The sequence below is a fragment of the Camelina sativa genome, chromosome 15 (assembly GCF_030686135.1).
Source record: "Camelina sativa cultivar CO46 ecotype springtype chromosome 15, ASM3068613v1".
NCBI classification, from domain to species: domain Eukaryota; kingdom Viridiplantae; phylum Streptophyta; class Magnoliopsida; order Brassicales; family Brassicaceae; genus Camelina; species Camelina sativa.
In genome coordinates this window covers 10,308,672-10,322,068 of record NC_141894.1, presented here as the reverse complement: position 1 = coordinate 10,322,068, position 13,397 = coordinate 10,308,672, and the positions used below count along the sequence as shown (strand labels likewise).

At 35.5% G+C, this 13,397-nt stretch overlaps 2 protein-coding genes and 1 long non-coding RNA gene across 3 annotated transcripts; 2 read left to right on the top strand and 1 right to left on the bottom strand.

Moving 5' to 3' along the window:
- The first annotated feature begins 391 nt into the window (after positions 1-391).
- On the top strand, positions 392-5,694 carry LOC104746379 (uncharacterized). The gene is made up of 9 exons (XM_019236867.2): positions 392-1,750; positions 2,099-2,340; positions 2,527-2,545; positions 2,865-3,070; positions 3,282-3,391; positions 3,490-3,588; positions 4,232-4,724; positions 4,801-4,929; positions 5,371-5,694. The coding sequence occupies exons 1-8, from the start codon at positions 921-923 to the stop codon at positions 4,887-4,889; spliced, it is 2,088 nt and encodes a 695-aa protein (XP_019092412.1). The 5' UTR covers positions 392-920; the 3' UTR covers positions 4,890-4,929; positions 5,371-5,694.
- A 1,613-nt stretch (positions 5,695-7,307) lies between these two features.
- LOC147926465 (uncharacterized) lies at positions 7,308-8,365 on the bottom strand. The gene is made up of 3 exons (XR_015582331.1): positions 8,313-8,365; positions 7,988-8,054; positions 7,308-7,588 (listed from the first exon to the last, which is right to left on the bottom strand). It is a non-coding gene; the product is annotated as an uncharacterized LOC147926465 (long non-coding RNA).
- A 363-nt stretch (positions 8,366-8,728) lies between these two features.
- On the top strand, positions 8,729-11,639 carry LOC104746381 (delta(24)-sterol reductase). The gene is made up of 3 exons (XM_087488626.1): positions 8,729-8,906; positions 9,640-10,911; positions 10,991-11,639. The coding sequence occupies exons 2-3, from the start codon at positions 9,670-9,672 to the stop codon at positions 11,432-11,434; spliced, it is 1,686 nt and encodes a 561-aa protein (XP_087344752.1). The 5' UTR covers positions 8,729-8,906; positions 9,640-9,669; the 3' UTR covers positions 11,435-11,639.
- The last annotated feature ends 1,758 nt before the right edge of the window (positions 11,640-13,397 follow it).

The following is a 13,397-nucleotide window of genomic DNA, read 5'->3' as shown; positions in this document are numbered from 1 at the left end:
ACCACCAAAAATTAGTCAACGAAACGATGGGTTCTTGTACAGTTAAGGAATATAGACGATCGAATCATAAAACTGAATCAATTTTTCAAACAATTAGTAGCAGCCATTGGATTTCAACATCAACCCTTTTTAGTTTTATTTATTAAACCGTATCTTTCAATCATATATATCTGACTGGGAAGTGAGAACATGTATTCACACCTACCACTCGCTATGGTCGGAGGAATCTGAGCCATTAGCTAATTGATGTTAAAGCCATTTTCGTTTTTATTATATGGAACATAAAAGTGTGGCTGAGGTGCCGACGACTCGGACCCAAATGTGGAAGAATCCAAAAAGCAAAGTATTACGAACTAGTTGTTAGGTCGCCGACCTCTCAAGATACCAATACGATACCCAAGATTTTCTAACGTATTGAACTGATGATAGACTAAATTAAGAATGACTAGCCCATATAGTTTTTTTTTTTTCAATTTACCAATAAGAAAAGGGAACACAATTTATTTTAATAACGCGCGTATAACGCGTTCCACCAAAAAAAAAAGCAAAGCATAAAAAAAAAATAAGTTGAATTCAGAGAGGGCTTTATTATAAGTCGCATATTCTTCTTCTTCTGGGTCGCATAGATACAAAAAGAAAGGGGGGCACGATACACGATAGACTCTCCACCGATCATCACTGCATTCTCCAATCTTCTGCCAATCCCTCCCTCCCTTGTCTCTTATCGATTTGAAATTTTCTTATCCGAAACCCTAAGGGTTTATTATACAAGTTTCGCTGCTACCGTGTGTTGTTGTGTTCAGTGTTCACGCTGCTGTGAGACATTCGTTATTGTGTATGTTTTATGTGCGTTCTTCTGGCTGTGTCGTCGGCGGAGAGATGCGTCAATTAGGTGTCATTGGTGAATAACCGATTGATAAATGAATCTACAATCTTCTTCTTGTCCTCGTTTCGATTTGTCCCACGCTTATGTGTCTCGTCGTATGTTATGTCCGTGCTCTAAATTAGAGCACGGCGGCCTGATTGTGTTTTGCGATGGATTCGCGAAGAGACGGGTCCTCCGTCGGAAGTTCAGAGTTCATTCTAATTCGAATTTGAGGTTTGTTACCAGCGGAATTCGCAGTAGCGATACGAAGAACATAAAATTAGCGGATTCAGCGAGAAGAGCTTCAAGAAGTCTTGTGGTCACTCGTTTCTCCAATGAATTCGAGGATGAAGAAGAATCGTCGCAGGAGTCTGTAATTAAGGGTAACCAAACCAATTTCACTAGCTTTAGAGAAGACCCGATTGTGGATAAGCTCAGGACTCAGCTAGGTACAATCCATCCACTCCCATCACCACCTATTAGTCGTGATGCGATTGGTTTGTTCGCGTTCTTCTTCTTTGTTGGTGTTCTTTGTGACAAGCTATGGACATGGAGAAAGAGGCGGAGACAGATGAGCAATGACGTAGGCCAAAGAGGACAAGGGACATGGCCACAGGTTCCAACTAGCTTCTCTCTGTCACTTGAGAAAGATTTACAAAGGAAAGAGTCTGTGGAGTGGGTTAACATGGTGGTGGTGAAGCTTTGGAAAGTTTATAGAGGTGGGATTGAGAATTGGCTTGTTGGATTGTTGCAACCAGTTATTGATGATTTGAAGAAGCCAGATTATGTGCAGAGAGTTGAGATCAAGCAGTTCTCTCTTGGGGATGAGCCTTTGTCTGTTAGAAATGTTGAGAGGAGGACATCTCGCCGTGTCAATGACTTGCAGTAAGTTTTGTACCTTGGTGCTATTGCCTATGATACTTGGTCTCTCATATGTTAGGTAACAATCCCATTGTGTTGGTGGATCAAATGGTGGGATTGTTCTTACTTGGTTTCAGTTGTTATTGTGGAAGCTTTAGTGAGTTTTATTTTAGGTTTGTTTTAAATTTGATTCGAGGGTATGTAACTTTTGACATCAGTGATATTTTTGGGCATAAATCCTACGGATGTGATACACTACTGTTCACTGCATCTTGGAAGTTTTCTCTCTGTTGGTTCGTTTGGAGCTTGGATACTCCAAACTGTTCACGGCTCAGTTGAAGGTTGCTTATGCTCTTATGTTTCTTCTTATAGGTACCAGATTGGTCTTCGGTATACTGGTGGTGCTCGGATGTTGTTAAAGCTCTCTTTAAAATTTGGTATTATTCCAGTAGTCGTGCCAGTCGGTATTCGGGATTTTGACATTGACGGTGAGCTATGGGTTAAATTAAGATTGATTCCCTCTGCGCCTTGGGTTGGAGCAGCATCATGGGCTTTTGTATCACTTCCAAAGATCAAATTTGAGCTTGCACCATTCCGATTGTTTAATGTAATGGGTATGAGTTAATAATAATACTCTATCAATTATTTGGTTATTGTTAAGTTGTTGACCAAGGTTATACTATTAACTTTCCCAGAATAATGTGGAAGGACATCTCCTCTAGTTTTACGATGATGTACATTATCACCTGCTCATATCATTTTCGTCTTTTTTGCATGAATGCTTTGGATGATGACATCAGGAATTCCTCTTTTATCAATGTAAGTCTTGCCGATCCTTATTTTTTTTTCAATCAATGGTTCAATACTGGATTGGTTTAAGCGCTTTGTACTTGATAAGTTGTTTCCTGTTCAGATGAGGTTTAAAGTTGTAGAGAGTAGTTTTGTAACTTCTTTTAGCTATATGTTTGTTTTCATTTCTTCTGTGATTTTTGGGAGCATTACATTAAGTTGCAATACTGCATGGTTTTGATCAGATACTGGTATTCATTTTAGCATTTGCCATTTGTTGATTGTTTATCCTCCTTGATTTTTGGATGTATCAGTTTCTTTCCTCCTTACTTTGCTTCATCTCGCTCAGGTTCTTGACCAAACTGCTGACAGAAGATTTGCCTCGATTATTTGTCCGCCCAAAGAAAATTGTCTTGGATTTCCAGAAAGGAAAAGCTGTTGGGCCTGTTTCAGAAGACTTAAAATCGGGAGAAATGCAGGAAGGGAACAAGGATTTTATTGGGGAACTGTCTGTTACTCTTGTAAATGCCCAGAAACTTCCATACATGTTCTCTGGTAAGTTATACTCGCTCCACAGTCTTTTTCTTCTTCAATTCATTGTTCTCTAGCGGTCTGTGTTGTTGTATTGTCTATATACACCCGTAAGCTCATTTGAATTCGTTGAACTTAAAAACCAGATATACTAATACTATAGCAGATTTAGTGAATTCTTCATCACTTTACATGTTCCTTCATTCAGTATATTTTGTTTGATAATTTGTAACAGGTAGAACAGATCCATATGTTATTTTACGAATAGGTGATCAAGTTATCCGCAGTAAAAAGAACAGTCAAACTACAGTGTTTGGGGCTCCTGGTCAGCCAATCTGGAATCAGGTTGAACTGCCTACTATATCTTAATGGCTTATTCATAATCTGGTGGTGAATCAGTATTTGTTAAATTGCTCAAATTTATCTATCATAAATATGGTCAGGATTTCCAATTCCTTGTTTCAAATCCTAGAGAGCAAGTGTTACAAATTGAAGTCAACGACTGTCTTGGATTTGCCGATATGGCTATTGGTAGCGGAGAGGTAAATTACCTTTCTATTTCTTCTATTTGTAATCTGCAAAAGAATAGCTCAATATGTTAACATAAATGATTCCTTAAGATGATGATTGTCTACTTCAGTGGCTAGCCTTTTTAACCAATCCTGTTATTCTCTGCACAATGTTTCAACTAAAGGGTTTGAATTGAGAAGATGAGACTGAGAACTATCAGAAATGCTATATAGCAGCTTGCTGTTAATTTATGATGTAAATTATGCAGATTGAATGAGTAAGAAAAACAGTAGGTGAACAATAGTTGCCAATGACAATGCCGTTGCTGTATTAGTAGTACCTGGTATTATGCGAGTATGTCACCTCATTGTTCAGGTTACGCATCTTATCGGTTATTGATCTTCTTGTCAGTATAGAAAGGTCACCTTTATTCACTTAGCTATTCTTGGCACAATTCCAATTCCGGCTTCTATTCAACTAATTCACATGTTTTCTGCACAAAACCTGACAACGCATATAATTGTTTATTGATGCTGTAGTTTGAGTAGTGCCTCTGCTCTGATAACATTGTCACTATTGCTTACCTATTAATCTGCGACTCTACATAAATTACCAGGAAAAGATGAATAACAAATTTTCTGTCTACATAACCTTATTACTTTATTATACATCCAGGTTGACCTTGAATCACTGCCAGATACTGTTCCTACAGACAAAATTGTTAGTTTGCGAGGTGGTTGGAGTTTGTTCGGAAAGGGATCTGCTGGAGAAATACTACTCCGGCTTACATACAAAGCATACGTGGAGGATGAAGAAGATGATAAACGCAACGCAAAAGCCACTTATGCAGATGCTTCTGATGATGAAATGTCTGATTCGGAAGAACCTAGGTCATTCGTACAGAATGACAAGATTCCTTCTGATGATATTAATCAAGAGTCATTTATGAACGTGCTGTCTGCATTGATTTTGAGTGAGGAGTTTCAAGGCATAGTTTCATCAGAAGCTGGGAACAATAAACTTGATGATGGTGAATCAAGCGTGACACCAGTTCCTTCAAAGGCTGGGGCGGACTCAAAATCTCGACCGAAAGATCCTGCCAGTGGGGACATATCAGATTTAGAAGTGAAAAATGCGGATGCCGATAGAGGTTCTATTGGTGATGGAGGTATATGGAGGCTCTGTCTTATGATGATTTTGTTTCTATGGTTGCTTGTTCTAAAACTAATAAGCTTTCTTTTCAGGATTAGCATTGTTGTGGTTCAGTGTAATCACTTCTGTACTGGCGCTCGTTGCTATCAATATGGGCGGCTCGAGTTTCTTCAACCCGTAACATGGTGTTGTATGGATCACTAGCGATTTATTTTGCCAAAGTAAGTCTGTGAACCTAGAAATGAGAACTTTGTGAGTTCTGCCTATATCAGTCGAATTCATTGAGTACATATGGAATCTCTGGGTATAGTTGAGAACCAACCTTGCAATCTTTTCTGGAATCACTGTGTCGATTTTTACTTGGCGTAATTTCTGTTTTGGCTTTATATATACTCGAAAAGGAGTTGCCATTTAGATAAAACTATGCCCACTAAGTTGAAAATGATGAACCAAAGTTTCTGTAATTGAGACGATACTGAGAATCTGGCATTACTATTTACAGTAGAAACGTAAAAACCATTGTGGTGTATTTTAAAGATTGTGCAATTTGCGCAATGATCTGGCTAGTCTTCTATTTAATGTGTCATAGTCTTGTTCTGCAGTTTGCATTTATTAGTGTCCTATTGTTGATTGACTGACCAAAGCCACTTATCTAATGGCAGGTTGGTTAATTTTCTCTTCCCGGCCTTAGAGATGGCTTATAACGAGGTCACAGTTTTGTGTTTACATTCTAATGCATTTAGAAGAGGGGCGCTTATTGGCGAGACAAAGTTTTAGGGTCCATTTCACCCAATCTCTTACAACTGTGAATCAACGTGTTATAGTACATGAGAACAATTATTCTCTGTTCAAATAAAGATTAATTTTTCTGCAAGGATTCCATTACACATTGCACGAAGACACCTGCTATTAGCAGTCACCAACTTGTAGGCTTGAGAAAAGTGTGGAAGTTTACACTTAGAAGTAGTAATGAGTTTTTTCACTTAGCTTTTTCTTGTTCGTCTTCTAGTTTTGTTCCTGTTGTTGGATACAGCAACTGTAATATTCTGCCATTGGTATGCTTTTTGGAGCAGCAGCAAAAGGTTAAATGGGGATATCGATGCGCCGTCTAAACAAGGTACATTTTCATCTTCTGTTTGTTTCCCTGGTTTATTGGCTTTCAATCTTGGTCATGTTGAATCATGTTAGGAAGATCTTAAAGTTCTTCATGTCTCTCAAATAGCTAATCTCTTTTCTTCCCAATCTACTCATCTTTATGAGCCCGTCTGGTGAAGGGAAGATATTAAACACCTTGCTTTATTTTGTTTGAAATAGTATTTCACAACCCGCAACGTAGGGAACACAGTTCAGTACACTATAGGCCTCTCTATAGCTATGATATGAATGAATCTTTTGTTTTGGTGTTTGCGTATAGCAATTTACAGATTACAATAATCTTACAAACCGTGAAATGTCTGCATCGCCTTTCTCTCTAGGATCAATTCGTTGTTGCTACACACTTGCACAGGGTGGAAATATTAATACTTTTGGTCTATGAATTTGTTTTTCTCAGGGCTTTAAACAACAAGCCAAAGGCGCAGGAAGTCTCCATGTCATTGTCTTGTTGAGAAGATGTCTTTTCAATGTTGAGGTAACATGTTTCCGTTAAAATTTTACAGAGTACGATAACAATATATATAATACGTCTAATAAAGAGAAGTCGCGAAAACCAAAAGATTATGTTTTTGGAATAATTGATTTTGATACTGCTCAAATCATGGGGTTATATATATAATGTTAAACACGAATGCAACCTACAGATTAACGTGTTCCAGATGCATTACTTAATTGCACGTTAAGAGGACGATTAGATCTGAAGAACTTATGCAAATCAAAGAACATTAACAAAAGTAAACCAGTTTTATAAAATAAAAACGAGATCGTTGGTGCTTTAAATAATGAGATTTTTCAGAAAAATGAAAAATCAGTAATGAAAAGGAAGTGCAGAAGAAAACAATGATAAAAAGGGATTAATAAGTGAGAAAAATAATACTTTAAAAACAAAAATGAGGGAGAGAAATCACGTGAAGGAGTTGAGATCACGTCAGGCACATGTGGAGGTGGACAGTCCTCGTTTCTAGATTAGTTTAGTTTTAGTTTTGTTAATCTTCAACTCTCTTTCTTTGGTTTCTCCGTTCTCATTTGTCCTTTTCTTTCTCCACTTTTTAACAATGTACATATTTTCTATAGAACTATAATTAATTGTTTAGTCATTCATTAATTATGCACCCCAATATTTCATAAATGACTATTAATATTCTTCATATAAGTTTTCTTCACACTTATTTCTAAATTATGGAGCTACGAAGTAAAATCAGTACAGAAAAAAATAAATGGACAAAAACGGTTTTTTGTTGATGCTGAAATGACGCATGCGTTGATTTGCTTTGGACCAAAACAGTAATGTCTTGTGTTGGATTTATAAATAAAAACAAAAAACAAATTGGTGTATATAAACTATATATTATATAAATATTGGTGTCACTGATTGATTAGCTTGCACTTTATGCCATACCAATTTTCGATTAACCAAATTTCGATAGTTTGACCAAAAATAAAATAAAAACAAAAATTGCTGTTTTTATAAATTTGTCTATATGTATGGGTTGTATACAAAAATTGAAGTTAAAAGTTAAAATGAGTGAGAGTAGTTCCTCAAATAAAAGAAAATGGAAAAAGATTCTAAACACTTCCATTGAAATATGACTGGTAGTTGTAAATGTGAGAGTATGAATAGTTGGCATATGTAAAATATAGTTTCTTCTGATTTTCAAATATATTAAAATATAGTTTGTGAGATTTTGCAAGAGCTGGATGTCCTTCTCAAACAGGCCATCATCCCTGTAAATTATTTGTCTTAAAACATATTTTACAAAAAAGCAATTACTTTTGGTGACAATAAAAACAAAACTTTTTGAGCAATTGAGTACTTTAAAGTGTAACCAATTTTTTTAAAAAAGTCATTGATTTAATTATAGTTCAAGGGGATATTATTCTGTTTACTGCATAAACTTTTTTTTTTTTAACAGATCCTGAGCGCAAATTGTATTGTTATATAGTGTAAGATATTTAGAGCAATCTAACCAAATAAACAACATGATAGCTTCTTCTTCTTCGTTACCATTATTATGTTGGTACTAATAATGGTACCAATAATTTTCATATTTTGAATTCTGATGAAAAACATGGACATTGTAATTGTGTGGCAGATTCCCATAGAAAACGACTTTTTTTAATTACCTTTGATGTTTTCCGATAAATGTCCAAAATATTTTTGCTCCAATCATGACATATCCACCACTGTCACCTGTAGAAAGTATCAAAACGAAATGTTTGAGATGTATTCATATAAGCTATTATGATATGAAAAGTTGTATAATAATTAAAACATGTTTGCCAATAAACAAATATTGGATAGGCTAGTTTAGAAACTTTGGCATATGCTTTAGGTACATTATTAACAAAACAAGTAGAGGACTTCTTCACTTGCATTTAGAAAACAAAATTCAATACAATCTACCCTTAAAAAATGCATATAGAAAGAAAAAAATAATATCATATATACTGTATAAGTTTTCTTCATTTGAAACATGTCTTGCACTGCAGGCTTTGGATACCTCTTAATTTATTGTAACTTATACCAAAAGAAAAAAATATTTTCTAAACAAAGGTAATTTTCCTATTTAAAAGAAATTAAAACTGCTAGATTTTTGCCTTTTTTTAATTCTCTTTTACCTACTTATTAGCAGTAAATCTTCTAATTAAATATTATAAAACTGACTATATAACTAAATATTATACATAACACATGTGATAACATTACAACAAAGACTGAGTTATAATTGCTAAATCAACAAATATTTATAGCTTTTTATAAAAAAATAGAAAAAGACAAAACCAAGAAAAACATTATTATCATATTTAATAAAGAAATTTCAAAATTATCAAATTAATATATTTATAATTAATAGTAAAAGAAATAATAATAATAATGGTAATCACCTTGTTTTGTGGGATAAATGCAAATTAAGCAAGGCTGGCTTGAATCACGTTTATTATAAGAGAATCCTCTCTCTCCATCTCTCACTCTTCAGACACTTCCCCCATCTCATCCTCTCTCTCTCTCTCTGTCTCTCTCTCCATCCTTTGGATTCTTCAGGTACTCTCTCTCTTCCTCTCTCACAGTTGCTCTGATTCATCTTTTTGTCCGTTAGATCTCTCGAACTTCTTAGTCCATAGTTGCTACCAGACATACTTACTACCAGTGAACTATGTGGGGGTTTGAGTCTTTAACCCAACTCAGTCTTTCAAGCAAAGTTTCAAAGTTTGCTCTGCATCTTTTTTTTTTTTTTTGGAGACGTACTGTGTTTGATGGCTTTATAGGAGGACTAGATATGTAGATCTAAAGATAAGAACCAAAATCAAGTACTTTTATGTTTCCTTGTCTTTTCAACAAGTGTATCACTTTGGTCTTAGCACTGATATTTACAGAACAGCATAACTTCATGTCTCTTTGTCTCTCTGTTTACTAGCTCACTGTTTCCCCTCATGGAGTCCACACTGTAGTGCTCTCAAGTTAATTGCATACACACACACACGCACATGTATATAAATGTTTATGGATTCAAGAAACTAACACCGATAGTGTATTTTTGACATTCTGGTGGATTTATTGTGCTTATTTCTTGAGCCAAATCGATTCTGTAAAGTGATGGATCTGGAACTCTCAAGTTTAGTTGACTTTGAGCATAGTTTTTATCGATATTTTTTTTTTGACTTTGAGCATATTTTTTTGACATTCTTGAGACTTGTTGAGTTGTACAATGATGGATTTAAATGTTTTCAAAGTTTGTTTACTTACTGCATTTTGTTTGTTTTTTGTTTTGATGCAGTGAGGAGAGGAATCTGAGAGTGTCGGCAACATGTCGGATCTTCAGACACCACTTGTAAGGCCGAAGAGGAAGAAGACATGGGTTGATTACTTTGTCAAGTTCCGATGGATCATTGTCATCTTCATCGTCCTTCCATTCTCAGCCACACTCTACTTCCTCATCTACCTCGGGGACATGTGGTCGGAGTCCAAGTCATTTGAGAAACGCCAGAAGGAACATGACGAGAATGTCAAGAAAGTCATCAAAAGGCTTAAGGATAGGGATGCGGCCAAGGACGGGCTTGTCTGCACTGCACGTAAGCCGTGGATCGCCGTTGGAATGAGGAACGTTGACTACAAGAGAGCCAGGCATTTCGAGGTTGACTTGGGAGAGTTCCGTAACGTTCTTGAGATCAACAAGGAGAAGATGACTGCTAGAGTTGAGCCTCTTGTCAACATGGGACAGATCTCTCGTGTCACCGTCCCAATGAACCTAGCTCTTGCCGTTGTTGCTGAGCTTGACGACCTCACCGTTGGTGGACTCATTAATGGATATGGTATTGAAGGAAGCTCTCACATCTATGGTTTGTTCGCTGATACCGTTGAGGCTTACGAGATCGTTCTAGCTAATGGGGAACTTGTCCGTGCCACAAGGGATAATGAGTATTCAGATCTTTTCTATGCAATCCCTTGGTCGCAAGGAACGCTCGGACTCCTTGTAGCTGCTGAGATCAGGCTTATTCCAATCAAGGAGTACATGAGACTCACCTACATACCAGTCAAGGGAGATCTTCAAGCCTTAGCTCAAGGTTACATTGATTCTTTCGCTCCAAAAGATGGTGACAAGTCAAAAATCCCTGATTTCGTTGAAGGCATGGTTTACAACCCAACTGAAGGAGTGATGATGGTTGGAACATACGCATCTAAAGAAGAAGCCAAGAAGAAAGGTAACAAAATCAACAATGTGGGATGGTGGTTCAAGCCGTGGTTCTACCAACATGCACAGACCGCTTTGAAAAAGGGACAGTTCGTTGAGTACATCCCAACTAGGGAATACTACCACAGACACACAAGGTGCTTGTACTGGGAAGGGAAACTTATTCTTCCTTTTGGTGATCAGTTCTGGTTTAGGTTCCTCTTTGGTTGGTTGATGCCTCCTAAGGTCTCTCTTCTTAAGGCCACTCAAGGTGAAGCTATCAGGAATTATTACCATGATATGCATGTTATTCAAGACATGCTTGTTCCTCTTTACAAAGTTGGCGATGCTCTTGAATGGGTTCACCGCGAAATGGAGGTAAAACTAAAAGCTCTATATCGTGATTGATCATCTTCTAGTTAACAAACTCATGACTTGTTTGTTCTTTTTTTTTCAGGTGTATCCAATATGGCTTTGCCCACACAAACTCTTCAAGCAGCCAATCAAAGGTCAGATCTACCCAGAACCAGGCTTTGAGTACGAGAACAGACAAGGAGACACAGAAGATGCTCAGATGTTCACTGACGTTGGAGTCTACTACGCACCTGGCGCTGTTCTAAGAGGTGAACAGTTTGATGGATCAGAAGCCGTGCGTAAGATGGAGAAGTGGCTGATCGAGAACCATGGATTCCAGCCTCAGTACGCGGTGTCTGAGCTTGACGAGAAGAGCTTCTGGAGAATGTTTAATGGTGAGTTGTACGAGGAGTGCCGCAAGAAGTACAGAGCTGTTGGAACGTTCATGAGTGTTTACTACAAGTCCAAGAAAGGAAGGAAGACGGAGAAAGAAGTTAGAGAAGCAGAACAAGCTCATCTCGAAACTGCTTACGCTGAGGCAGATTAAGTAATATAATAAACCCCCAAGTTTGCTGAAATGGCTTGAGACTATTATTATAATCGCTAGTTATGTGTTTCCTATTTTCAGTTTAGTGTCTTCATCAAGACTATTGTTCTTGTTGCTGTTTGCTTGCTTCTTGTTGTCGTTGTTGCTTGACTTATGGTTTGAGTGGATTTTAGATTTTTCAGTATTGGATTTGCTAGTTTGCTTATGAAACTTTGTTTGAGTTATTATTAAGGTTTCTCTTTGTAGAACATCTTTGCTTAAGGTCATATGCCATGAAACAACACAATCCAAAAACATTACAAACATTGTCACTGAAGTGTATCCAAAATCCTCACCGGGTCAACTTCGGTTCAAATACTAACCAAACCGCTTGAGGAAACTCATTTCTCTCTTTTCCCCCAAATTCAAACGCAGAAACAGTTTTTTTTTTTTTGGGTGTAAATTGGGTTTATCTAAGGGAGACACGACTCAAACGACGCCGTTTTGAACTTTACGAACTAAACCAAGTATGTATTGGTAAATAGTATAACAGATTAAAATCAAGAACGGTTAAGCAAACCGAAATGAAAACCGTAATTTAAGACTTCAATAATAAACTTTTTTTTTGGCAAATAAGTAAAGGATTTGGTATATTTTTTGGCATTTTTCCTTAACTTATGTGATCACATCATCCATATATGTATGCTTTATATCTTTACAATATATATTTGATCAACTTCATCTTCATCTTCATCTTCACTTCTCTCAACAACAACAACAAAAACACACAATGTCAATTTTTATAATAAATCTATAAAATTATAAGTAAAACTAATAAAAATTTACATTTCCAAAAAAAAAATCAAATTATCAAACAACAATAACAAAAATAATTTTAAAAATATAAAACCTAGGTTGATCATACTATGTAGTTTAGTAATTTGTAGTAGTGTTGTTATTATATCCTGTCGGATCGCCTCTGGTTTACCGAGGTTGTAACCATGCCTAAACCCTAAAAATTTTACACAGAAAACACATAAATACATTTTTTTTATTATAAAAAACAGCATGAAAAATAATCATTTGGGATAAATCACAGAGTAAAGTATACTCACCACCGACTCTATTTAGAGAACTCCAGAGGGTACAATGTATGTTATCAAATATATACATAATAAACATATATATATATATATATTAGTGTTTAAAACTTTTCTAATAAATCTACAAAATTTTAAGTAAAACTAATAAAATTTACAGTTCCAAAAATAATATCAAATTATCAAAGAACAATAATAAAAAGAATTTTAAAAATATAGAAATTAGGTTGATCATAATATATAGTTTAGTAATTTGTATTAGTGTTGTTATTGAGTCACTAGGGTACAATGTATGTTGTTAACAAAACACAAATTATAAAAAAAATTTAATCTAAGTATGATGATATATCAATGTAGCATCTAATGTAAAAAAAAAAAAAACAATTCACAAAATTAATAAAGACGTGGAATAGAAAGAAAAAAAGACAATTAGATGCATTGATTATTGTGATATGTGTAAGTTATATAATGAATTGCTAATATCTATTTCATCTATCGTTAAACCAAATTTTCACCTCTTTTACTACTATTTCCACTTCGGTGAATTACTATTCAAAATAAAAAGCTGACTCAAAATGTTTTGACTTGATTTATTTTTTAAACGACAATTGATACATTTGTCTTCTTCTCTCAACTTCATCTTCTTCTATCAACTCCATCCTTCATCTTCATCTTCACTTCTCTCCACAACAACAATAAAAAACACACAATGTCATCTTTTATAATAAATCTATTAAATTCTAAGTAAAACTAATTAATTTTTACAGTTCCAAAAAAAAAAATCAAATTATCAAAGAACAATAACAAAATTTTTTAAAAATAAATAGAAATTAGGTTGATCATAATATGTATTTTGGTAATTTGTATTAGTGTTGTTATTGATA

Bases quoted from the DNA above. Each gene is read 5' to 3' on its own strand.
- LOC104746379 (XM_019236867.2), top strand. From the start codon at position 921: ATGAATCTACAATCTTCTTCTTGTCCTCGTTTCGATTTGTCCCACGCT. The intron at 3,392-3,489 runs GTTGAACTGCCT...AAATATGGTCAG, and splicing joins GTCAGCCAATCTGGAATCAG to GATTTCCAATTCCTTGTTTC. The intron at 4,725-4,800 runs GTATATGGAGGC...CTTTCTTTTCAG, and splicing joins AGGTTCTATTGGTGATGGAG to GATTAGCATTGTTGTGGTTC.
- LOC104746381 (XM_087488626.1), top strand. From the start codon at position 9,670: ATGTCGGATCTTCAGACACCACTTGTAAGGCCGAAGAGGAAGAAGACA. The intron at 10,912-10,990 runs GTAAAACTAAAA...TTTTTTTTTCAG, and splicing joins GGGTTCACCGCGAAATGGAG to GTGTATCCAATATGGCTTTG.